The sequence below is a fragment of the Cyprinus carpio genome, chromosome A19, assembly GCF_018340385.1.
Source record: "Cyprinus carpio isolate SPL01 chromosome A19, ASM1834038v1, whole genome shotgun sequence".
Classification (NCBI taxonomy): domain Eukaryota; kingdom Metazoa; phylum Chordata; class Actinopteri; order Cypriniformes; family Cyprinidae; genus Cyprinus; species Cyprinus carpio.
In genome coordinates this window covers 17,875,544-17,903,276 of record NC_056590.1, presented here as the reverse complement: position 1 = coordinate 17,903,276, position 27,733 = coordinate 17,875,544, and the positions used below count along the sequence as shown (strand labels likewise).

The following is a 27,733-nucleotide window of genomic DNA, read 5'->3' as shown; positions in this document are numbered from 1 at the left end:
TTTCCCGACTCCAGGATCGGCTCCGCTCACCGCGGCACTCCCGCACAGGCTCTGGTCCAAAGTCCCGCCGCTCAGGCAGCGCGACGTCACATTGCTCCTCCAGATGACCGCGGCTGTGAAAGCTGCTGAAGGACGGTCGCCTGCGTTTGTCCGACGGGTGGTTTACTCGTGCGCCGCGAGCGTTTGCACTCATAAGTAAGGGATGTTTACTCCATACGTTATTCATGCCACTGTTTGTCTCCCAGCATTCCGTGCGACGTCGTCATGGAGCCCACGTCACACTGTGAGTATCGCGATAACAACATAAACTGTTTATATATATATATTTATATATATATATATATATATATATATATATATATATATATATATATATATATATATTAAATATTGCCGGCTAACAAATACTCTGAAGTCTCCCATTCACTCCTATAGAAGTCTATGACGACTTCTGCTGCTGAGGAATGTGAAAAGGTCCATTGTTCTGTACAGAGTTATTGTTCTTAGAGCCCGGGACAAATAAATAAATGCTTGGGTATACTTTGGAAATTGGCTTCCATTACTACACTATACTGTAGGTTTGGTCTAAATTATTTTAGTCTAAATTGAACATGTAAGATAGATAGATAGATAGATAGATAGATAGATAGATAATGTAGGCTAAATACATAGGCTAGCACATTTACTAATGGGAATATTTCACTGATCAAATTTTTTAATCAATTTCATTATATCATTTATTAAAACAATACTTTTTGGTGTTATAGAGTGACACATAGATTGGATAATATTAGAATAAAGTATTATGTACCTTTTTTGTTTTCTTGTGAATTTTCTTGTGCATTTTTAATTCTTTCTAATACCTCCTTTTGGAGATAAATTTAGCATTAGATCTTAGATATATTTACATTTAAATTCTATAAAGGTCTATAAATTTAAAATTAAATTTCAATAATAAATCTCCTTGAGTTACATTGATGGAATATTCAGCCTTTAAAAGCCATGTGTGTTGATTCTCGTGCATGAAAAGATACATTTGAGAATCATGACTTGACAACACAAAGCCACTCTGATGTACAGTAGCAATGATTTTTTTATAGAATTAAAGCCAGTCTAAAAACGTTAATGCTGCCTAGAAATGGCTGCTTTTCCTTTAGCAAATACAAATCGTGTTTGTTTTGTAAATCCACTGAAGCACTTTGAATGGTTTACAAATCTCTCTTCGCTTACCGTTTTCTGTTTTTAAAGTCCTTGCATTGTTTTAAGAGGCATTCAGCCTGTACAAATACAGTCTGTTCAATAGCAAGTGAAATGTAGTAATAGCTAGTCAGAGATCGCCAGTGTTATCAGTGTTCATAATTTTGATATTTGACACCCTTCACCTTTAGAGTAGATCTTGTCCTTGGAACGCTGCCACACAAGCACTTAACTGTGTAGTAGTCTGTATGGTTAGGAGGCCATGATGATGGACAGAGGCCAATGGGTGAATTTTTATTTGATATTTGATGTGATATTATCAGATTGGAATATGGGATTGACTTGAGAGGGCTTACATCATTTATTTAGATACATATTACCAAACTGAGCAATAATTCGACCTGTCTGCCATGTCATTATGGATCGTCTGTGATTTCAGACATTATTGAGGGTTGTACGCAACCGTTGGCTTTGTCGATAAGTAAACATGTATGAATGTAGAAACCTGACTCATCTGGCCACAGGACATTCATACGCATTCTGGTCAAGGGTGGTGGTTTTGTTCTCTTTACAACAGATTACGAGTCTTTGTGCACTGGCCTTGGTCAAGGGGTTTCTGAATGGCAGCTTAGTCATAAATCACAGACAGTCTTTTAATGTGGCCGGGTCTCTGAGTTGCTTAGTTTTTGTGGGTGTTTTTTTGTGTGATTTAGCAGCTGCCCTATTAATGAGCTTCAACTCGAGACTAGTAATTGCTAACAAACTAATGTAACTTAATGTTTCAGTTTTACTGTATTTTTTTAAATAAACAGTGATTAATCCGATTCATCTGAAAATTGAAATGGTGCCAGGTAAAAGTTTGGGACATGTTTTGTTGTATAAATGCTTCAAAAGTAAATGTCTTTTTAACATGATGCTTATGTTCTTGGCATGTTTTACCACAAGATGTCGCTGATGTTTCACCTTTAAATCACTGAATAATTTTTATTAGCTTTATTAAGGTTGAATTTTTCTTAGTTATTTATATCATTTCACAGTAATCGTATTTACTTTTTTTTTGTAATAAATAGGAAGCTACAAAGAACTTATCAAATGGTTAGAAGCTGATCACTTTTTTTTCTGAGAAACATAATGTGAACATAATCCTTAAAGAATGTATTTGCTGCGAACAATTAAAGGAATAGTTTACGAATAAAAAATCATGTCATTATGTGCTTATCCTAATGTTGGAGGGAAAAATATCAGTAAGTAATAACGTTTATCATACTTTTTCGCTGACATTTTTCCACACTATTAATTTTCATTTAATGAAAAAAAAAAAAAACGACTATAGGACATTTTTCAGAATTTCTCCTTTTGCAAAGGAAAGAAAGCAAGTCATATTTGGAACGAGATGAGGTTGATATGTGGTGACATGATGACAAAATTTCCATTACTATGCCTTTAAATTTGATTCTCCTGTAACACTATTTAATAACACGAATGAACTTAATGGCGTGCACACGATCAAAACGCAATGAAGCTACCGTGCAGTTTTTGCACGTTTTCCATTATTCTTTCATTTGCATCAAAACAAACATCAAGAAACGTATCACAAAACAACAACACTGTGTATCCCCGCTGAGACAGATAGGGTATAGTGACTAGAGTGATAGCACAGCTCAAGCAGTATCAGGAGACCTGTGGCTCTTCACTGGAGTACAGCAGGAGAGTCCTTTCACGCGCATTACAGCTCAAGCTCCCTGCACGCGCACTTGTGTGGATTAATTCAGGGTTACTATAGGCATATCTAAAAGGAAAGTGTTGCAGTTAGATAATTATTTATCACAAGGAATCACTATGGATTGCTCTGAAGAGGTGCAGTCACTCTCAGATGAAGGCAGCGCTCCCATCGAGTTGAAGAAAGGAATGTCAATATTTTTGGATGTGAGTATATGAAAGCGTTTTTTTTTTTTTTAAATCTTGTCTGATTGTAAAAACGAATTATTTGTGCTGAAGATAAAGAGAAAATGGAGTCTTAAAATAACCTGTTAATGAATCCACAGTGCTGTATAGGGTTTTGTGTTGAGTGTCCACTTGAAGATTGAGAGAGTACCGTATCTTTAATATAGATCAAGGTGCACGACTTTTGTTAATGTGCTTAATATTTATTTTTAACATTTATTCATCTATATTTTAAAGTTCCTAATTCGCTTGCACTAGGTTTAAACACTTGCAGATTATTTTATTTTGATGTCTTTTCCCATACACACACACGTATGTATGTATGTATGTATGTATGTGTGTGTATATATACACTTATACATTACATTTGCAGTCATTATGCATAATGTTAATTAGCATATTATTAATTATTCATTGTGCATAGTTTATGCACATTAACATTTAGTTATTAAATAGTCTCTTTTCTGCTCTATAATGGCTGTGCATGTTCTTTTCCAACAAAGACACGCTCTTTAAGTGCAGGTTTTAGTTGCTAATTAAATTGTAGTATGCTGTCTAAAGAACTTCCCCTGAGACATGAGGTGTGTATCGTTAATTATCATACAGGAATAAGGAAGCACCGGTCCCTGACAGATCGGTGGCATAGTTTTTCACTCCTCTAAGGAGGAAGCTATATTCAGCATAGTCTTGGCATGCCTTGCAGAGGACCATATTTAGAGTGTGAATATTCTTGCCGTGAATTGGGACTTTATTTAACAGACCACTACAGCACGCCTGGGTGATCAAAGTCAACATAGCCATCATCATTTTTTCTTTCATCTCTGTTCTTTTTAGGCCTCTACCTAAATAATTTACAGTGCTAGAGTCCCTTTACACGATCAACGCAGCATGAATTTTCCATGGCCCCTAGTTTTTAACTGATATTGCCCTGTTTGATTTCAGATATTGAGAAGAGCTGATAAAAATGGTAAGACATTGCCTGTGTGTCTTTTAACGTGCACTTGTTGTACACCTGCATAATAAGTTGTTGTTTTTTTAGACTAGTACACATTACTCTAACTGTGCATCCATATGTCTGAATGGTTGTCCATTCCCAGTCTATGCTGTTGCTCTGTTGTCATGGAAACACAACACTGTGCATACATTTCCTAATGTTAGTCAATATTTTAGTAGAGCGATGCAAACAAATGTTACTGTGCTCCTCCCCGACACCCCCTCTTATAGTTCAGTTTTAGCAACCATAGATTTTAAAAATAGCATTGATTATGTGAAGTCCAGTTCAGGTATTGTGAATCAAAACTCAGTTATTTTGCTTTAGCATGCATAGTGCACTATAAGATGATGTGTTGTTTTAAAATATATGCACACATATAATTGAATAAGGTTAAAATGATGTCCATTGTAAGTTTATATATCTGAATGGTGTGCATTTTAAGTTGTCTTTTGAATTGATACATTCATATTGAAACAAAATTAAATTTGTAAAATTATTTTTTCTAATATTGCTATTATTATAAAATCATAATTTAATACATTTTATGACAGTTTAATCAGTCTAATTTTAATATGAGCTTTCTGTTAATCATATTGTACAATGTAATTGTATTTTACACATACAGTACGTATGTAAACACAATATTTTGAAGCATTTATATTAAGTTCTAGCTCTGTAATACTGAATACTATCTTGTCAATCAATGCAATTTCAAAGCAAAGTCAGGACAAGTCATCTTTATGTATAAGTGCTTTATACGATGAAAATAAGATAAATAATAACACAAATTTCTTTTTCTGCAAATTTTCAATTTTAGCTGTATCTATTTAAAAAGTTCAGCTCCAGTCAGTTCAGCATAGTTAATGAATTATGAAACAAGTTCAGTTCTGCTTTAAGCAGATCTACAGAAGACAATGTCGTCGTTTAGCTCAAATCAGTATAAAGTTCGGTCAAAAAAACTTTATTTTTTTATTTTTTTGCATAATCTAAATTTTATTCAACTATAAACAAAAAAGCAGCCCTACAGAAGGTGATAGTATCATTTAAACCCCATCTAAGCAAGCATTATTATTTAACATCACTGAATCAACTTAAATACATTAATTTATACAAACAAAACTGACATTTAGGAGTTCAATTATGTAGAAATATCTCTTTATTGTAATAATTGCAGGTTTTTCAGTGTATGTCAGGCACAAGGATTTCTGCAGACCTCTTTCCATCTTCCTCATATTATGTTCATTCTGAGGCTCTTTCATTGCATTTTATTTCATATTGTATATTAGTAGGTGTATAGCACACGGCATGTGCAGCAGTACACACATTTATTATATTTTGAGTACATGCTGGCATGACTTACCTGTCACTGTTTGTTTGAAAACCTCTGGGCTTCTGCACCAACTAACACGAGCCCTCACTCCTGTCGCAAACATTGCCTTGCGGCGTCTGTGTGTTTATGTTTTCCCAAGCATCTGAGATCTGACTTGCATAAACTGCCATCGTCTGAAAGATGATGAACTTTGCTTGCTTTCTCATTTATAGATTCAGCACTGTCTTTATTAAATCTGAAATACTTTTATGAGTTGGATATTTTTTCAAGGCAATTTTTTTTTTTACTATATTTTCCTCTCAAAAGATGATGGGAAGCTGTCCTTTGACGAGTTCAAGGCTTACTTCTCAGATGGTGTTCTGTCAGGAGATGAATTAAAGGAGCTTTTCCATGCAATTGACACTCATAACACAAAGTACGTATTGTTGCTTTTCATTCACATACACATACTAATGACAAGGCACCATTTTGGAGCCCATAACAAAATGGAACTGTACTGCCACATATGTCCAAGTTCAATACTCAGACACTAGACACAAGTACACTAGACACAATCACATAGCCAGAATCTCACTGTATTGACTCTCAGAATATACGTGTGCTTGAAATCCAGCTCATTTAAGTCTGAGTCCAGCCAAAGATCTGGAGCCGGCTGCACCAGCTGTGTGAAAGTTACAACATAAAAGCACTAAGTTATAACTTAAGCATACTAAATATTTTTATATATACTCACTGGGTTGAATCAAGATCCTCAGTACTCGCTGTCATGGCTCTTCAGTTATTTGATAGTTAGAGTAATGGACAATTTACCAGAGAGTTCGATTCTTTTTGGAATCAACTCCCAGGCCTACATACGAATAACCACAAATACCAAGGAGATTAGAACCCTTAATGGTGCCTCAAGTATCTTTTTTTTATTTTTTACAATATTCTTGACATTTTTCTTGCTGTATGATTTTGTCACAACAAGGCATGAATATACAGTAGCAACCATGCAAGAGAAATGCTTTTAACTCATCCAGTAGCCACTCTGTCCTGCTGTGAGTAACATCCAGTGAGGACGAGGGTGCGCTGTCTCTCAAACACGACAGATTCCTGTCGAAATGATGCTTATCATGCTTCTGGCTTGTTAGACAAAGCCACCTCAATGGTCCATGCTGATGCGCGTGTCAGTGCCAGAGAGATAAAGAAGTTTGGTTTCTTCTGCTTTATTCTGAGATTCTTTTTAATTAAATTTAAAGGGTTTAATTTGTGCAGAAATAATGCATGGCATGCCAAAAGAAAAAATGTAGTTTGTATTTGTAGCCTATATGTGGGAGATGAAATATTAAACCTACATTTAAAGGACTCACCCAAAATGAAAATTGTAAATATTGCCCAATATTTCATAGTATGTCTGTGTAGTGATTAATGCAGTCTGTGTAACATATGTTATAGGAAGTAGATCTTCATCTTGCCTTCACCTCCTCACAGAATGATTCCATGTCACTTAAGTCATCTTGGTTTCCATAGCAGCAGCTCTCCTGTCTGGTACATGCTCCCTATGTAGTAGGTGTTTGATGAGAATGTGCTTCTGATTTTATTTTCCATTCATTGTGTGGCTGGGCCAGATTTGGTTTGATGTAATTTTTCAAAGAAAAAAAAAAAACACTTTCCCGTGCCAACATAATGGTTGGGTCTCACCCTTAGCACAAGCATAATATTGTTTTGGGTCAAGCATCAATTATTCATTGTGATAAATGTCAACAAAGTAACTATCCACTTGTTATACAATGCATTTTATCTGAAGTATGATCCCAAATCCCATGTGTGTTATTTATTTATTTATTGAGAGCTATTAAAATGAAGTATTATGCAAAATTAACCTGGTATGAAAACACATAAAATGTCAGTGTCCTTACTGTAGTTTGCAGAACTAGCAATCAGTTGAATTATTAAACTATTTTGTGCAAACTTGTTACTGCATGATTTTCTACACATTACAAAAAAAAAAGAAAGAAGGAAAATTTTTGTTAAAATTATGATGTCCAAACAGTAAAATAATTTGTGCTCTTTCTGCAGCAAGACAAGTTAAAAAATAAAATAATAATGCAAATAAAATAATAATTTCCTTGAATTTTATACAAATGTAAGTGTTGACTGCATTTGTCAGGCTTGTTCATTCATCAATTCATCAACCTTATTACCAGTATAATTATTTTGGAAATCAACATTCATCTAACTATAAGCCAACATTTGGTACCAAACTAGCTATACAAAAATTAACACTTTTATTTTATTTTATTTTATTTTATTTTATTTTATTTTATTTTATTTTATTTTATTTTATTTTATTAAAATATCTTTGTCTTTGTTTGTATCTTTGTTTATTATTATTATTATTATTATTATTATTATTATTTGATAACAAAAACCCACCAATCAGGATTTTTTTTTTCTGTATAAAAGACACTTTTAAGAGTTTTAGGACTTATTTTTGTACTCTATTTGTGGAAAGTGGCAGCCGCATGAAATCTTAGGATGAGGGGTCCTGCATTTACTTTCAGTGTCTCAGGCACTTTCATATGTGTTTGATATGCCTGAGAAGTCACAGACAGGGAATCCTGGAAGGAGGATTCCTTGAAAACATTTTCTCAGCAGAATTCATAAATCTTTCCTTGAAAGTGACCCAACCATTAAAATATCATCTTTAGGTGTGAGAAGAGCTCAAGGTTTTTTATATCCACACTGAAAAGATTTTTAATGTCAGTTTCAGTCCTTGTAGCCAATAATGCTTTAATCGATTGAACATTTTTAACAACTTCATAATATGAGAGGAAACAATTATAGATTATTTATTTGTCCATTACACTGAGGTCTGTCTTTCTACGGTGTAATGTCTGGAGGAAAAGGTAGATATGAGAAGAGATGAGATTTAAAGATTATTGACAGTGTACAGCAGGTGCTTCTTAAGGCCTTATTGATATGTTGTCTCTGTGTTTATTGAAAGCTTTACCTCCCACTACGAGGTCTAGCTCAGTCAGTTAACAGTTCAGCCAAAACGCAAAGCCCCCTGTGACTGTTTTATCCAGCAGGTCTAACAACGGTTATTTTTGGGTGTCTTTCCATCTTTTAGAGTCTAGACAACCAATGAATGCACTCATTGCATCAAGGCAACTGCCAAATGCTGAAAATCTCCCACCCACTGTGCTGGAAAAAGGATTAAAATGGTTAATCACTGTCACTCTGTGAAGCTAATGGAGATTGCTGTTAAATTTGGCATATTTATCTCAATAAAAACTCTGTTTGCTGTTTAGTGCATTAGTAAAATAAAACACTAATTTTACCTTTCAGCCAATTTGCATGTTCCCATTCATCACCACTATATTTTGGCTCTCTATATAGTTTCTTAAAATCTTAAAAAAATGTTTTCGATACAAATAAAAATACAAAATTTGCATACATTAAACATTTTTGCAAAAAAAAAAACTTGTTTTACTATAAATATATGTACTATAAATATGCTATTAAATTGTTTGTTTGTTTTTTGTTTAGAGCGAAAGTAAAACAACATTTTACTTTTCAGGCAATTTCCATGTTCCCTCTCTAAAATTTCTTAAAATAATAGTTTTTTTTTTTTTTTTAACAAGCAGAAAAATACTGATACGTACATTTATATATAGATTTTTAAAAAATTGCTGTGCATTGGCACACATTGCATATTGTGTATTCTGATTTTTTTATACTCTCATCCAGTATGGTAATGACTTTAGCTTACAGCATTGATTCTCTCATCAGAGCAGGGTTGAGACATGGAGATGTCAGTGGACTCAGTGTTTGCCTGGTGACTGTTATTTAAGGTTAGAGATGAGCTCTCTAAATATGACCCTCTGTCATTAGACAAACATCACTGTCCCAAAGGACCTGCCTTTCAGTGAGGTACACAAATCATTAGATCACGTTTAGGTGCAACTCACGTCTTTTACCATGTAACATTCATGTTGTGGAAAAGAAATTAACATGTCTGCTTATGGTCTGTTTACAGCAATGTGGACACGGATGAGCTGTGTGGTAAGAGTTCACACTTTTTATTGACGATGTTACTGGAAGGTTCACTGTAATGATGAAAATATACTTGAGGCAGCATCTGGAGTTCCTCTGAACCATCTGGAGAAATGATATGATCTATATGAAGCCATATGATCCTGCAGGAAATCTAAAGGCTGTCAACAGTTCCACAAGTAACCCTGCCATAAATGAAGCATTCACAAACATATGAAGTTACTTGAATAAACAAAAGGATATTTAATCTTTACAGTCTGTCTAGAGGTTCTCCAGAGGGTTCTGCCTCAGGTATCCTTTCATTTTTAATTTTTTTTTCTTCTTCTGTTCAAATTATGTTTGACTTGACTTGAGACCGGTGAATGGCACAGATGTCGCTCATTATCATTTACCTCACCGGCCCACTCATCACACCGTTATTTTAATTTGTAATAATTGAATTTGTACTTTTTATATCAATTAAATGCAGCGTCAGTGAGCATAAGAGCAAATATGTACATTTTGCATTGGATAAATACAATGTGTTTACATACATACGCAGTTCTTAATTACTAAATTGCTTTGAATGATGAAAATATATTCTATATAAATTCTTATGGTAATGCCAATGAGCATTATTTTATCAAGTGACGTTTGAAATGTTTTTTTTTTTTATGAAAACACTGCCATATGTATCTTAATATTTTAAATAGTCTTTCTTTCTTTTAGAATACTTCTCTCAGCATCTTGGAGAATATGAAAATGTCCTCGCTGCCTTGGAAGACCTGAACGTTACCATACTGAAAGCCATGGACAAAACCAAGAAGGTGAGTTGTCTTCATTATTTGCATGTTCAGCTAATGATCTCAATTACATAGTTGACTGAAATTACATCTATGAGAAAAGATGGGATAACCTTTGTGTATTTATGTGGCCGCTGCCACTTGTTTTTAACTCTGAGTGTTTGTGAACAGGCAGCAGATAGACGTGATACCTAAAAGCACTAAAATTAGTATTCTGCATCCATTCCTGAAGGCTGTCAGTGTCTTATCTTAATCACACGCAGCATGTTCCCTGGCCCCTAATGTGGCCATTAGGTGTGTAATTTTCTCTGAGTCGTTATAAAGCTGTTCACGCCGTGCACTGTGGGAGCTCTGAGAGTGGATGAAGATGGATCTGCACCAGACTCACATCTGTCTGACAAACACAGCCTTGCTGCTGCCCACGACCTGCTGCTGGAGAGATAAAACTGTTTGATCTCAGTATGATAAAGTGCTTTATTCATTTCTGTTTGTTGATAAAATGGATGTTATTTGTCAAGAATAATCAGACTACGCACAAAATCAAGCAATTATGTGGCCACAAACTGCACTGTTAAACTGAGAAGACACTTGAAGGAACATTTTGGGTTTCTCACACAAACAAAAATAACTGTTCTTTGAAGAACTTGGAAATTAGTATTTGTTGCGGTATACTCCTGGTTCTTCACTCAGGGGTAAAATGAAGTTTTAAATAGCTGAGGACTGATGTTTGTGAACATTCTGACATCATCCACAACATTGGGGATCACTTTTGAGTTACCTCAAGAATCTTTTCATTTCTACAGTTATATGAACTACACTTAAAGGGATACTTCATCCCTAAATGAAAATTTTGTCATTAATCACTTACACCCATGTCGTTCCAAACCCGTAAAAGCTTAGTTCATCTTTGGAACACAATTCAAGATATTTTGGATGAAAACAGGGAGGCTTGTGACGCTCCTATAGACTGCCAAATAAATAACAGTGTCAAGGTCCATAAAAGTATGAAAGACATCGTCTTACACTACTACTTTCTAAAAATGACACTATTTTTTTATAATACTAACTACTGTCACATACTGAAAAATTCATATAAAGTTAGTAGTGTCGAAACTTTAGGGTTGCTACTCCCAAACACTGGCCTCAATTTCCATCAAATGTTCATATACAAAGATTTCATAGAGATCTTGTATGTTTATTCTATGATTTGTGGGAATAGTTTCATAAAACGTGATTATCACAGTAATTAACTTCAATAAATGACTATAATGTGCTTGGTTATTGCCAAAGACCCAAGACGTGTCACTCGTATAGTTTTGAATGGGGAAAAATGCAAAACTCAATTAATAATTATTATCTTGAAACAGTTTGTATATAAGACTCATGAACACGAAAGACACATAAAAAACATTAATATATTGCATCTGTCATGTGAAACACAGGATGATCCGCTCACAGATGTATTGATTGGGTTATTGGCTGCTGTCTTGCTGTGCAGCGCTGTCGGTAGTTATCAGCACTGACATTCTGGTCTGAACAGCAGCGTTCATCTTGTCGAGCGTCTGATGTCAGTAATCGGCACAGTTCACACTGACCATCAGAGGAACGCGCAGGTATGAGCTGCGTGCTTCAGTTCCCACCGAGCCATTTAACGGAGACTGTCTGCTGCCTCGCACAGATAATGAATTAGCCAAGCGTTGACTCCAGGCCCAGCAGACATTGCACTTAATGCATGTGAGCATCTCAGAAATGGAGTCATCGGCATGAAGGGCAGTGCTGTGTCATTTCATTATGCCACTTGATTAGTGAGGCAGACAGAGGAAGTGAAACACGATTAATGAGTTCAATGGGACTTTTTTTGAGATAGACTACTGGCATTTGCTTCTGTGTTTTATTGTATTTTATTGTTTTATTGATGATGAGAGAGAGGTGCAAATTGCAATTGATTGTTTTATCACTGCATGGTATAAAGTTTTAGGTGCATTGACAGGTGCTGTCTTTCTTCAGCCAGAATTTCATTTTGATTTGATACTGTTCAAAGAGCATGAGGAATAACGTTTTTCATTTAGAGACAAGAGTCCAATTCCCAATACTGAACCTCAAAGAGAGAAATAGTGTGAGAAGATTAGATCAGATATCATTTGAATGTCTCTGTTTGCTGTCCTTAAAATATATAAACATAGTGTAGTTTTTGAATCGCCACTGGTTATAATTTACAGCACTATCCACTAGCCATAATATATATATATATTCAGGATTTTTCGAAAGAACAGCATTTATTTGAAATGCAAATCATATCATCTGTAACGTTAATGTAGTAAATGTCTTTTAATATTAATTAAGAAAGGCAATGCTTTTAATTTACTTCTTGGATGATTATGAATGTGTTAAAAAAAGATTTTTCTTTGATCACTCTCTTCATAATGTGCAGGTCTCTATTGCATGAGCTCCATTAATCATCAGCAACAACAGATAGTGATTGTGTATGGCAACAAATAGGGTTGTGTTTATTACATAAGGCCACGAGTGGGGGTGCAAACCAGCTGCTGTGATGCATTTGGTCTCTGCCCTCAGGAGGACAGGACTCTATAAACAGCAACCACACTTATGAACATCATACAGTGAGCGCTCATATCATCCAGCCAATATCTCTTGCCTTCAGGTGGAGTCGTGACAGATTTATAGCTCAAATATTAAACATATTTGTTTTTTTTTTAATGATGATTTTATCTCCAAATGATGTTTTTATAAGAATTACATCTTTGTAACATGGTTCACTTACCTTATAGTATCTCATTTAGTAATTTTACAGCATCACACATCAGCTTCAAACTTTTATTACAGCTTGTCATTAGAAAACAATGAAATATGATTTATTTATATATTTATTGGTTGGCTTATTTTTAGCTAAAACGGGCATTAAATATATCTCTGTAGAGCAAAATTAATGCATGTATTGTTGTCACAATCAACATGATTGTTCTGAAGAATTTAAATGTGATTCATTAATTTTTTCCATTCTGCAAGCACGTTGTATTGATTGCTTGAATGTGTGGTTATTTGATTGGCTGATTGACCGACACTGGAAGGAAAGATTAGTGATGTTTGCTGCTTGTTAAACAGATTCAGGTTATGCAGGTCTTGGTTGCAGTGATTCATGCTGAGGTTATTGTAAAGGTCTGTGTGTTTAACCGTCTTTGTAAATACACATGTGTTGGTGGAACTGTTGGATTTGTGACTGTCAACATCTTGAGCAAGTTCATGATAGACGTGCTGTGCACAGCACCTGTTTCATATCTGGATGCTCAGAAGAATTATGTGTCCTGTTAGCTGAGGGATGCTCTTGGCTTTAATAATGGCTTTTCCTTTGTGACAGAACATGGTTGCTTTGGCACGCAACATAATTATAGAGGTGGTTGTTGATTCCTAACGTTGAATAACCAACGTACCATGTGCAAATAACATACCCATGCAGCCTTGCCTTTGAGCCTGCGGATGTGAAATAAAATCTCACCCCCCAAAAAGATGAAGAGGTTTGAGACTCCAGTTTGAGATATAGTTATTCTTAAATTGAAAGACATGATGCACGAACTGTTTCAGTCATGTACTTTGCAAATACCTCCACAAACACTTGGCCAGGGCTGTCCTTAGGGGGTGCAACTGGTGCGGCGAACGGACTGAGGGGTGGGTATATATATATATATATATATATATATATATATATATATACTGTATATATATATATACTGTATATATATTTACACACACATACACACACACACAATGTATGTAAAAGTAAAAGTAAAGGTAAAGATTTGTTAAAAGTAATTAATTAATAACATTTTCCCATTTCCGTGACCTAATCTAAAGTGAGTACAATTTATGGTTAATAAGTTGACAAAGAATTATCTAACTCTTTACATATAAGCTAATTAAACAAAAATTATTTGGTTAGTTACAGTGACAATGAATGAAGAACTCACTATTTGTATAGAGTCTATTTAAGTATTAACTACAGTTTATAAACTATGAATTAACTATAAACTAATAGTTTGCAAATGATTTGTAAGTACTTTATTAGTGTGTAATTATTATGAAGTGTTTTAATAAATGAGCATTCATTCATATTTTAGTAAGTTTAAAATGCCAGTGGATGTTCAAAGCTCATTCTAGAGCAGCTGTGTCAATGAACCCTCTGTCTTTAATCTGCAGGACTATCAGGAGGCCACGCATCTGCAGCAGTTTGTGACACGTTTCCTGTTGAGGGAGACCACCAGTCAGCTGCAGTCGCTCCAGAGCTCTCTGGAGTGTGCCATGGAGACCACAGCCGAACAGACCCGGCAGGAGAGGCAAGTCACCCAGATTTTGTTAAACATACAGTTTCTACTGTACATGTGGAGTGAGCAGAAGATGAGTGGATATTTTTAATTCATTGCCTTTGGCTGAATGTCTGGACTTTAAGCAAATCACATATTAGAGTATTGAATTCAGATTTTAAATGCTGTTTGGGTGCTTTCATTGTGGCTTGACTTTGACACAGCCATACTTGGTATTGAATATCTAGAGCATCAGTGGCATTAATTGTTTATAGACCAGGTAACCAGCAGACCATTGACCCAGGCCTTTGCTTTTGTGCAGAAAGGGGACGGATGCCAGTTTAAACCATCACAGAATCAACAGAACCTGTGTGTGCGCGTGCATGTGTGTTGTGCTTGATTAGCAGCTTATCTTGAGCCCACAGCATCTCTGACTCACTGCGTTTGTGTGATGAGGAGGGTCTGCTGCATGGCCCACCATGGAGGTCAGCAGCTCCTTAGAGGGTAGAATTTACAAATACAAAATGAGCTGTTTTGTTCCAGCACCTGGATGATTGCATGCTAGAGAGCGCTGCATGCCTGAGACAGTATATATGCGTGTGTGTTCCCAACAACTCTCCCACCACCCATCCTCCATCACATTTTCCACCACCCTCACCTCACCACCCACCAAAAAAATTCTCAAGAAAATTAGCTGGAGCAGCTGGCCTAAAGAAATGAAGGATGCTGAGATTGGGGTTTAAAAGGAAGTTTTTCCTTTTTTTCTGTTCTTAAAAACACTCTGGCTCTGATATAGCCAGTTGCATCCTAATTAATTGGTAAATTCAGATTACCTCATTATCACCTCTTCAGGCGATACAGTGTGTCTAACTTAATAACTATGCGCCACTGAAATATACAGCATTTATTGCAGTTATTATTAAAAACAGAGGCAATTATAGACAGTATTTAGGGGGCTTCAGCCTCTCCTGTGTTTAATTTCAGCTTCTATAATCTTTTATTTTATAATTTAAAAAAAAAAAATTGTTCTTCATGGTACTTAATACAATCTGAGGATATGTGACTCTGAAATCTGTCCTACTCTTTATAAAACTTAAAGGGACAGTTCCCCCACAAATTTTGTTAAGAATAATTTGAAGAATGTTGGTAACCAAACAGTTACTAGAAACCACTGACTTCCATAGTCGGAAAAAATACTATGGAAGTCAATGGCTACCAGCAACTTTTGGTTACCAACATTCTTAAAATAATATTTTTTTTTTTTTTAAATGTTCATCAGAAGAATGAAACTCATATGGGTTTGGAACAACTTAAGGGTGAGTAAATGATGAAGAAGTTTTCAGTTTTAGGTGAGCTATCACTTTAAGTTTGTTAGATTAAGTATTACCTTTCTTCTTTTCAGAGGTGAACTCTGTCATGGTATTTATTTATTTATTTATTTTTAACAGGACTGTCATAAAATATAGTTAAATATAGGTTAATATATATAAATTGACAATAAATCCCCATGTGTTAACATTAGTTAAATATATTAGATAACTTGAATGAATAAAGAACAATACTTCTATTGCATTTATTAATCCAAGTATTATTATTTTTAAATCAAAAGTTCTGTCTGTTAGCATTAGTTAATGCACTGTAAACTAACATGAACAAACAACAATTTTATTTTACTCATTTTTTAATTTTACTTTATTTTATTAACTAACATTTACAAAGCTTAATAAATGCTGAAACATTGTTAATCAATTATTGCTCATTGTTAATGTTAGCTAATGCATATGTTAACAAAAGACACCTTATTGAAGAGTGTTACCAAAATAACTTCGTAATTTTTACATACATTTACCAAATTAAATGTACTTTTTTTGATGCTAAATCATCACATTAATTAATGTTTAATCAGAAAATTAGGAGATTACTCATGATTTTGACAGCCATAGTTTTTAGTGCAAAGGCATTTTAAATTATTTGACGTTGGAAACATGTCTTTATATCTCAGTGGCATTGGCTTTGGACTGAACTCTCCATCTCTTAGTCCTCACAAGTACAGCGGCACCAGGTCTGCAGCCTCACTCACAATCCCATGAGCACTCTCAAAATATCTCAACTCCTGCCATGCCAAGGCCCCTCTGACCTTTATCTTGGTTGGATGATTTTTGACAGAGCTCATATTTATAGTTAAAGGGATAATTAACCAAAATATGAAAACTCATCATCATTTACCCATGTTGTCATAAACCATTTTTTTCTTTCTTCCATAGAACACAAAAGGAGATGCTTCACAAATGTTCACGCTGCTCTGTTAAATACAATGACCAGGACCTGTCAAGATCCAAAAAAAAAAAAAAAAAGCATACACACTTATTACAAAAAATAATAAAATAAAATATTAACTTAAGTATTAACTGAATGGAATGTTTTTTAGACACTTAATTGCATGTTATTTGTTATATAAAATGCAATCAGCTGAAATTTTGAGTACATCTTTATATCTAATTTCATAGTTATTTCTGTTATTATTGAAATACAGTTAAAGTGCACTGACAAGCATTTATGGTAAACTAAAATGTACTTTAATGTAATTTCTATTGAAACCATGTCATGTATTTAAATATATTTGTAATGACGTATTTGTAATGTTGAAGTTGCAATTTAGTGCATTTAAAATATAGCAACCTTAAATGTGATATTGAATAACATGCTATTAATCAAGTGAAAACAGATTAAAACATAATGATTTAAAATGTACTTTACAGTAAAACTTTTATTTTGACATTATTACAAAATGCACTTTTTAATCTTTTATCTGTTAAGGAACATATTCATGAAAGTATTCATAAAAATGTACACTTAAGTGGCCTTAAGTGGCCTTTTATTTCATTTATCCATGTTCCATGTCCATGTTCATCAGAAAAATGGAAGTAAGAAGCGCCAACTTTCTCCTTTTATATTCCATGAAAGAATAAAATCATTCATGGTTTGGAACAACATTAGGGTGAATAAAAGATGACCGTATTTTAATTTTTGAGTGAACCATCCCTTTAAGGAGAGTTTTTTCATAACTTTTTCAAGCACAGACCTGTGCATGTCTTCACATGGCTGCACACGCGTAACCTCTTATGTCACCGTGCTTTTGTGTCACAGTTGACAGTGTGGAGTTTCATAACATTAGTATTTTTTTAGAAAGTGAATACACATTTTGAGCCTAAAGGCTTTGAGATGGCGAGGCCTGGCGTTATACGACCAGCTTATTGTGGGCAGGTCAGGGGGGATTGATTCCCACTGTGTTAGATGTGCTGAAAGTGGCTGGTGGCCAGAACAAATTGAAATAGCGTGGTCCATTCTCTATTCCGTCTGAAGCGTCGAGAGAGACTCTCTGAGGAGCAGCACCGCACACAGGGATGAAACAGTGGAGATGAGCTCAAATCTGAATCTAGAGCTCACGGGAGCACTCACCCCATTCACAGCACTGCTTTCATCTATGTGTGTGAAGCAAAACCATTACCAGCGATTAGGAAACAGCACTGCTGCTGATATACCTCCATTTTTGTTTTTCACACTGTATCATTTTCATATACTGTACTTTCCTGTTTAAAAAGAGGCTGGTCTCTGGAGAACAGTTTGTTGCGTTTGTCAGTTCAGATCCATGGGTTCATGCAGATGTGTGGATGTGACTCCAGCTGAGTTTTAATCACCTGCATGGCTCTAGCTGATTCATTTGCTGCTGATTTCAGCCTGGTGATGCATTTGTGAGCCATTTTTAACCGTGGAGGGTAAGTTTCCCTCAGGATGTGCGTTGTGCAACAGTGTCTTCAGGGATAATGAGCAACCAACCGAGCCTTAATTCTGACACCTGCCTGCCTACATTTATTCATTGTCCCCGAGTTAAAATAGATGCAGCATTCCTCTGCTGCTCGAGAATAGCTGAACAATAGATAAAATTAGATTTCATATAATCATTTTTCACTCCCACAACTGAATAGTAAAATAGTATTCGGTTCATCACATATCTTTTTTTTTTTTTTTTTGAGTGGTTGATGGCACATATTTATTTCATCATAAAAGGGGTACTACTGTACAATCAGGTGGTCATTATGCCAAAATAAACCCTAACCGGATGACCAGGATAAAGCCTGGTCTCAGACTAAATGGGATTATTTTGTGATAATAACTGTAAATTATTCTACTTATGGCTACATACTTGCATAAATAAATAGATAAATAATAATTGTATCATATAATATTTATTTATTTATTTATTTGAAGATGCAAAAAGTCAGTCTGGGTTTTTTTCTCTTAAATTAGCATTTTTATCAGGCTCCTATGTTTAGGTTCAGTAATTTGACTTTAATTGCAAACAGAAGGTTATTAGTCAGTTATTGAATGCCTTATTTTAAAAAATGTCCAATGTTATTTTCATAGGAGCCTCAAAATGCTAATTTCAAAGAAAAATCCCACAAAGACTTAGAGTTTTTGCATCTGAAGTCTTCGTTTGTTCGTTCGTTCATTCATTCATTCGTTCGTTCGTTCATTTGTTCATTCGTTCGTTCGTTCATTTGTTCATTTGTTCATTCATTCATTCGTTCGTTCGTTCGTTTGTTCATTTGTTCGTTTGTTCGTTCATTCATTCATTCATTTATTCATTCATTCATTCATTCAATCATTCATTTAGTAAATATACAGATAAAATATTATTGTGAAGTATAAATAATATATTATTCAAAATATATTTTTTGACTTGTAGATTAATATTTAAAAATATTATTAAATATAAATAATAAACATTTTGAAAAATATTAATACATTACTTGTAGATTATCTTAAAGCTTCTGCAATGTAAACCAATTTACAATAGCACAATATTAATTTATTATTAATAACCTGGAATTAAAATTTCATTTTCTATGGATTCATTTGCTAAATATTTATCACAGTGTTACAGTGTAATTTTTTTTTTGTCTCATACAGCTTTCATCTTTTTCCAAGCAGTGATTTCTTGCTTAAACTGGGCAATCCTTCATCATTTAAAAGGTTTATGCTCACCATAAAATTAGTACTGAAGACCATTTATGCTTGCAAGAAGTCGCAAAATGCTGCAATTACAGAGCTTTTTTCTTGGAGTGAGACTGTAGAGTGATACAAGAGATGTGAAAGAGGTATTGAACAAGCTGCTATGGATAATCAAGAATTGTACACTTTATTGTTATACAAAACCATTTCCTCCATTTCCTGATTGACCAATCAGAATCAGATTGTCCAGAGACCTTTGTAATACAGAACAAACATAAACCACCATCACGCAAAATAATCTCTTATATACAACATTAAAATTACTAATAGCATAAACAGTCTACAAAGAAACCCTTCCTTGTTCTGGAAGAGTCTGACAACATGCAAGAAACCTGCTGACAGATTTTGTACATTTTAATTGGTAGCATGAGGAGCAGGGCAGAAAGGTCTCATAAAAGCAAAGAGGCATCAGTGTAGTCGTGATGTTTAAGAACTGCGTTTTGATGCTGGATGAAAATGTTGAAGAATCATTTGCATGTGAATAGACTGTTTCTGCTCATGCAATTCAATTAGATGCAACGTATGAATGCTATTAGCATATGCATTTTAGCTTTTCTTGTAGTGAAGAGCCCTTAATAATGTTTTAAAGGCAAGAATTATTATAGCTTATATGATGGTTTAAGGATTTCAAGAAACCCGTATTAATAATTATACACTTAGGTATACATCCTACACTGTTTGTACCATGGACAAGAATGATACTTCAAATCATGCAGCTTGCTGAGAGGAGGTGTTATTATTGACGATAAAATAAATGAAATAAACCTATAGACTTACAATTATAGAGGGACCTGACCCATCGTTGGATGGGCACCGTAACGCTATGGTGCACCGCAACCACAAGATGAAGACTATGATATGGTGATGGCAGCTGGTAAACACATATGTTTATTACCGTAAAGCTGCTTGCTTGAAATCAGTCTATTGTATGAAGTGCTATCTAAAATCTATTCTGACAAATTATTGTTTCTGATGGGTGTTAAATGACTGAAGGATATTTATCAGTCAGCCATATATGATGTTTATAGTTATTTTTGACCTCCTATTCCCTGGGCAGAATAATCAGAAGCTAATAAAGAGATTAAAAAACGTGTTACTCTCATTCCTGAGCATCTGCAATGTGTGTTTGTGTGTGTGCGGTCTTGATCACAGACAGGGGCCTGTGAAGCCAGAGGTTCTGCCTATTCAGTGGTCAGGAAGGAGATCTAATCGAAGACTTCAAAGGAATAACAGCTTGTCTCCGAACAGCCCACTTCTGAACCTTGTCAATTCAGGTGATTATTATGAAGAAAAGGGCACATACGCACACCCAGAGGGCATGCAGCTGACAGCAGATCTAGAAAGAAGTTAAGGTAGGAGGGATTGTGAAGAGCGACTATGGGAGAGACAGTCTAGGACCTTTTAAAGAGAACCAAATTATTACATTATTGTAGTAATATAGCTATTTAATAGATTATTTTCCCATTTTATTATTTATATATAGTTTGAATTTTGACACAATTTAAAAGTGAATATTACTGATAGAAAATTGGATAAGGACTTTAAAAAATTAATAAGCATGTGATAAAACACACTCTCCCAATACAGTTCATTGATTCCAACTCAGTTACATTCAGTCAGAGCAAGTGCCTCCTAGAGCATTATGGCAAGAGAACAAGAGAGAGAGCTGTATTTGTGTGTTTCTGCAGGTCTGTATGAAGAGGACAATCAATGGATAACTCAGATCAACAGACTGCAAAAGCTGATCGACCGTCTTGAGAAAAAGGCAACAGGCTACACAAATGATTTCTGTCTTTCTCATTATAATGCTTTTTCTCACTCTGTCATCAATCATTCTTCTAACTTTACAATTCATTTGAGGGTAAATGTCATGAAACCTGTCAAGAATATGTCTCAAGTCATATAGTCATGAAATATCAAATAATATTTTTCTTAAAAAAGAAGCCTATTTTAAAACACCTGGTAGTAATTATTCTACTTTCCTAAATGTTTGCTGATTTAAATAAAAAAAATATTGCATTACACAATGAGAATCTAATGAAAATCACTATTGAGAATAATGGAAATTGCAAAAAAACATAAAATGCCCAGATCCTTTACAGTAATGAGAACGAGATTGTCACATTATTCTGATTTGAATTATATTTCTTGCATTATGGTAATACAAATAATGAGGCAAATATACTTAAAATTATTCTCCTAAAAGCAGGTTTAATTTTTTGAATGCAAAATACAAAATGAACACAAAATGGCTTGTGTTTCTTACACAGGAGCTGCGTTTGGAGCCGGTGGAAGAAGAGGTGTTGGAAAGCTCCACCAAATCAGTAAGTCATTTATGGTCACCCTGTATGTCACAGTGTTCTCAGAAAATCATTCACAGAGACCACAGACACCTATCGTCTAGGAAACAGTGGGGATCGAGAAACTAGTTCCAAGCTATTCTTTTTGATTTCCTTTTTTCTCTGTGTGTCACTCTTCCTCTCTCATTTGGCTCTGCCATCTTTTTAAGAGAGCTTTTCTCTGAGGCTCACAAGACGCTGTTGACATACTATAAATAGGTGGTTTGTGTTTCTGTGATTCTGTGCTTGTGAACGACTGGAGAAGAGTGGTACCCGGACCCCTGCGGAGACTGGCTGTAAACACAGTTACGCGTGACTGCCGACACAGACACAATACAACATTAAATTGGACATGCAGAAGCATAAAAATACACACAAACGAGTAGTTCCTCTTTCAAATAAATCACATATTATTCACAAGGCTTTTATGAACACCTTGCAAACATCCTTTGCACAAGCAAATGTGTGATCTTTCTGGGATTTGTAGCAGTCAGTTTATAATAAGCGATATTTCGGGTCTGTTTTATTGCATTCGTATGTTTCACATTCTCATACATCCAAATGAAGAAGCATTTATCTCTCTATGGTCTATGAAACTCTATTCCATGGCTGAAGTTAAATAGTCTCTCATCAATTTGTCAGTTGTCGGTTATCTAAACAGCACAAACTGTATGCATGGAATAACAATTTCAGCATTGCTAATTCATCTGTATTTTTTCATTGCTTTGTTCATGTTTATTTAGCATTCAAGTCTTACTTCAGCTGTTTTATGTTAATAAGACTGATTTTGTTCAAAACAGATCTGCTTGATGTGAGGATACTCTTTCTACTTTACATTCATTTGTAGCAGATAAATATGGGAATATTATAGATTGGGATGCATTACACAAAAACAGCACTGACACAAAATGCATTTTGCTCTGGGTGTACTTGTAGAGAGAGTTAAACAGCTGTTGGGTTAAATTTTTAATTCAGCTTTTACCATCTGAATAATGATGCTGAAAATATTTAGAGTATGTTCATATTAAACAAAAAACAACTCAATAAAGATTCAAATAATACAAAATTTTCAAAAACAAAAAAAATATTTTACAATGATGCTGAAAATTCAGCTTTTACCAGCACAGACTAAAATTACATCTTACAATATATTCAAATAGAAAGCAGTTATTTTAAATTATAATAATATTTTACAATTTTACTGTTTTTGATCACATAAATACGGCCTTGGTGGGCATAAAAGACATTTAAAATCTTACAGACCTTATCAACATTTTATAATAGTTTTTTTATAGTGCCTCTCAACCCTCTAATGTACTGCAAGAGAAAACTGATTCAGGAACAGTTATGCACACTTTGTTTAATTAACCCATGGTTCAAATACTATATGAATCATGTTTTCTGGCTGCTGACCCTGCTGTGACCTCCCTCCTAGCACATCCTGATCGTTCAGAGGCAGCTCTCAGTGCTGGAGGAGGAAGTGGAGGAGTTTCGTCCGGCTCTCAGGCAGTACATCGACTGCGCCAGCACCCAGACCGGCTGCCTCCAGTGAGTTCACACCGCCACGGCATCTGGGTGAATGTCTGGTGCATTTGCATACAGTTTGTGAGGGGTCAGTCTAGGCCAGTTCTCCAAGCGATCAGTATTTTAATCCATGTGTTTGAATTCGATGAATTGGATGTTTCGTTTCACAGATGGAGGCAGTTTTTTGTTTTCTGCATGCGTGGGATCTAAGAAATACCAGTAATTACTACTGTTATAATCTAATTAAACCTAGAAATATTTAAGATAAGACATCCAGTTGCTCACGTGGCAGAGCCTGTGTAACGTCAGCAAGCTTACAGTGGTCCGTGAATGAATTGCGTTGTTCTTTGAGCATGTGTCCATGTGTTTACAAGCCCTCAGTCCAGGTTTGACTTTTAACTCAGACATCAAAAAATGTCAGTGATCACATTATGTAGCAGTTGTTTTCTCTGCAACGTTGTCTAATAAAGGTGGACAATTAGTTTGGTTTAATTTGGCTTTTACTAATTGGCTAATTAACAGTGGGGATGGCTTGGATGAAGAGTTCGGTTTTGTAATATTAAACATTGACTCGCCTTCAAGCTCTTCAGCTGAAATCACTCACTGAATCTTTCATGCCAAGAGCATTGCCTGAAGGATTTGATTGCTTACCAGTATTCTCATTATTTGTTAATGAAAGGAATGGTTCACCAAAAAACGATTTTTTCTGACATCATTTACTCACCTCATTTTGTTCCAAACCTCTATGACCTTTTTCTTTTTGTGGAACACAAAATTAGATGTTCTGTAGAATGTTCACATTGCTCTTCTACTTTAAGTAATGTTGAATGTGGACTAGGGCTCCAGAAAAAGAAAAGAAAAAAAAAGTATAACTCTTGTGTCAAACAAGTAGACTTATTTGTATCAAGTGTGCACTTGTAGTGTACTTCAAATCTTACAAGCGTTACAAATCTTGATAGTAATCCTACGCTGACTGTGCTCTCTCTGCAGTGTTGCAGTTCAGCGGCTTGCCAATGAATCCCGCTTCATACTGTATGAGTTCTGGGAGCAAAGCAACGTGTGGAAGAAGTAAGGCACTCCCACATTTTTACTGATTTAAACCACTTCTCACAAGCTTTGATGTAGATACAGTTCTAAAGATTCCTAATTGCAATCAAGGAATTGCAATAACTGGATAAAAGCCTATTTGTTTTCTATTTATAGTCATCTGCAGACCAATTACAGCAAAACCTTCCAGAGAGGCAATGTGGATTTCTTAGAGACGCCTGAGATTATGACAACTATGCTGGTTCCAGGTGAACAGTGCACAGTACAAAGCCTCTCTTAAAATAAAATATCATGTATATTGATTTATATTATTTAATTTATTATATGAAAAATATAGAATAAAAAATGTTTTTGAATTTATTTCCACAGCATCTTGGTGGGTCCTCAACAATAACTAGACAGCAGACATTATGAGGACCACACAAGCCTAACTGACGTCTACATCCCTGTCATAGTGACTAGCACTTGCTTTCCATGTTGTTACATTCTTTGCTATATACGAGTAGTGTAAACTGTAGGATATCAAATAAAGCAACGAGATCTTTGTTCTGATGATAACACTCCAATCCCATCAGAGTTGCATAAGATAAGTGTTCATCTGTGCCGTGACAGTACAGTGTTGAGTGCTGTCAGTCTGTCTGTAGCACAGGTCTGTGACTCCTCTCCTAGCAGTTCTTGTGATCATTCCTGAACATATCAAGAGTTCCTGACATGACCATTTATTTGAAAAGATAGACTTCTGTTGTTGTATTTTAATTAGTTTGTCAGCTCTGAATAAACATGTGAATTAATGTGACCCAACCACAATTTTCATCTTACGTTTTGGAGGTAGTATCAAGTGGTTAATAAAGTTTCTAAGCAGATGTACTGGCTTGTCTTTCATTGAATCACTCTTGGGATTTTTCTACATGTAATCATATGGAGTTTGGAGATGGCAACAGCATATGAAAGCTCTTCTTGGTGCCCTGAGAGAGAACTGATTGTCCCAGACTATTTCCCAGAGCCAGATGACTCATTGAGTGCTGCAGCCATCGCTCAAGAATCAACACTGCCACCCAATGGATGGAAAGACTCAGGATTTCATGATCTCAAGCTCCAAAAACTGCTCATATTGACAAAGCATAAATTAATCAACGCTGAACTAGTTTTCTGTAAATATACAGTGTGGTCCAGTAATCTGAAGAACTCTATTCAAAATGTTTAAAATATTTAATCAGTGTAAATATGTGAGTTGAAAAGCTAAACTGAAATCTATCTATCTATCTATCTATCTATCTATCTATCTATCTAAAACCAGATTTTAAACCAAAATCATAAAACACTTTCATTACTTGAAATAAACATATTTTATTTTACAAATAAATTATTTTTATTTGCCATGGTCAGGTAACGCATTTTTGTTTTACTTTATTTAGTTTTAGTTATTTAAGTACCTTAGAGTAAAACTAAAAATGTAAAAAAAATTAAGAAATTAAGAAAACAAAATAATAAAAACAGAAGCACACAAAATTACTACACTTTTAAAATGAAAACAGAACATGCATAAAACATGAAAATTGTATCTAATTCAAAATATTAAAAAAACTATAGTAGTATATCAATGATACTAAAATACCACTTCCCTAACCTAAAAGAAAAATAATAGTTATAATTGATAATTTAACTATTATATCACTATTAACTATTATATTATAATTTAATTAAATATTATAATTATGTAATGAAAATGAGGTCCATTAAGATTAATTGCCAATTAATCTAATTCCTGCCCCCTCTCTAATTCTTCTCACTATAGGAAACAAAACATTTAAATTGTATAGTACAGAATGACTTTCATTACTGTTTTGCAGTAATAAGAATGAAAGGTAAGTAATGAGACAGTACAGTAACCAGAATATGAAGGGAAATTGTCCTGAAAATAACATAATGGCAAAATCATCTTACAAGCTTCCTGTTCTTCCTGTTTGTGTGAATATCAAGCCACTTGCGGCCGCTGTTGTCTGTTGCTACAGGTGACGTTCACTCTAATGACAGCCTGACCTTTGAGAGACGGTGTGCTGTTGGCTTCTCACAGAGCATTCCTGAATCTTCCATTAACAAGCCGCACCAGATTCATCTTCCATTAATGAGCCTGTGTGACAGTGTGCCTTATCAAAAATACTAAAAAATAAAAAAGACAACAAAGCGCGCCTTATTCATCCAAATTACAAATAATAAAATATTTTGTGAAATGCAAAATAACATATTTGCAATAAAATATTAAAATAAAAAAGACAATTTAAATCAAGCTGGCACGAAGCATCACACCGTCAAAGGGCAAAGAATATTTTAGCATTTTATTGAGAAATTATTGTTTTAAAAAGACCCAAGCCATATTCCAACTTGAACTACAGACTTTGTGTGCTCAGTTTCCTATGTACAATGACTTCACTGACTTGTCACATTCAGAACAAGTTTAGATAGTATAGTTATCTCCATTTGTCATGACAAAATACAGAACTACTGTAAATGTAAGCTACAGCAATACTAGCAAGGTTGTGGCGAGTTGTGGATTTAGGCGGGTAGCAGTGGGGCGTTTACATTCTACACACAGGAAGGAGCACTAGACACATGGCGTAACACTTCCACTGCACCCTGTCAGTAACAGACCAACAAAACACTGTTTCTGAGTACAAAAGAATCCAAATAAAATCATGCACATGTCATTTCCCATTCACCAAGTGTCAATATTACTGATCAGTGAGTAAAATTAAAGAAATATTTCAGGTTCAGTTTAAGTTAAGATCAATTACACAGCATTTGTGGCCACAAAATAAATATTTTATATTTTATTTAAAACAAAAACTAAGGTTACAGTAAGGCTCTTAGAATAGAAGTGATTGGGGCCAATTTTTAGAGTATTTAAAAGTATAAATGTGAAGCTTATAATTGTATAAATGCACTTACAATAATTCTTCTGTACAACTGCCAAGTATTTTGAGACGTTTAGGCAAATTAGTGAATGAATTGACATGTAGCAAAGTATGGTGCCTCATACTCGGAATTTGTGCACTGCATTCAAAACACACAAACGCACACACGTCTTGCTCAAGGGTCTCAACACACAAACACAAACAAACACACACACACAACAACACACACACACA

General features: G+C 34.8%; 1 protein-coding gene across 4 annotated transcripts; it reads left to right on the top strand.

Annotated features, from left to right (window-relative positions):
- Positions 1-13: 13 nt before the first annotated feature.
- On the top strand, positions 14-25,454 carry LOC109109613 (N-terminal EF-hand calcium-binding protein 1-like). Of its 4 annotated transcripts, none has more exons than XM_042776840.1 (13): positions 14-283; positions 4,084-4,108; positions 5,772-5,880; positions 9,490-9,515; positions 10,215-10,312; positions 14,501-14,637; positions 20,830-20,951; positions 21,366-21,442; positions 21,948-22,001; positions 23,452-23,564; positions 24,531-24,608; positions 24,744-24,835; positions 24,957-25,454. In XM_042776840.1, exons 1-13 carry the CDS (start codon positions 203-205, stop codon positions 24,983-24,985), a joined length of 1,041 nt encoding a protein of 346 aa, XP_042632774.1. In that variant the 5' UTR covers positions 14-202; the 3' UTR covers positions 24,986-25,454. The 4 variants fall into 4 exon arrangements, with proteins under 4 accessions (XP_042632774.1, XP_042632776.1, XP_042632775.1 ...); XM_042776839.1 differs by lacking the exon at positions 14-283 and adding an exon at positions 2,560-3,123; XM_042776841.1 differs by lacking the exon at positions 4,084-4,108 and having other exon boundaries at positions 113-283.
- The last annotated feature ends 2,279 nt before the right edge of the window (positions 25,455-27,733 follow it).

Coding starts and splice junctions, on each gene's coding strand:
- LOC109109613 (XM_042776839.1), top strand. CDS start 3,037: ATGGATTGCTCTGAAGAGGTGCAGTCACTCTCAGATGAAGGCAGCGCT. Junction 10,313..14,500: donor CCATGGACAAAACCAAGAAG/GTGAGTTGTCTT, acceptor TTTAATCTGCAG/GACTATCAGGAGGCCACGCA. Junction 24,836..24,956: donor GACAACTATGCTGGTTCCAG/GTGAACAGTGCA, acceptor TTATTTCCACAG/CATCTTGGTGGGTCCTCAAC.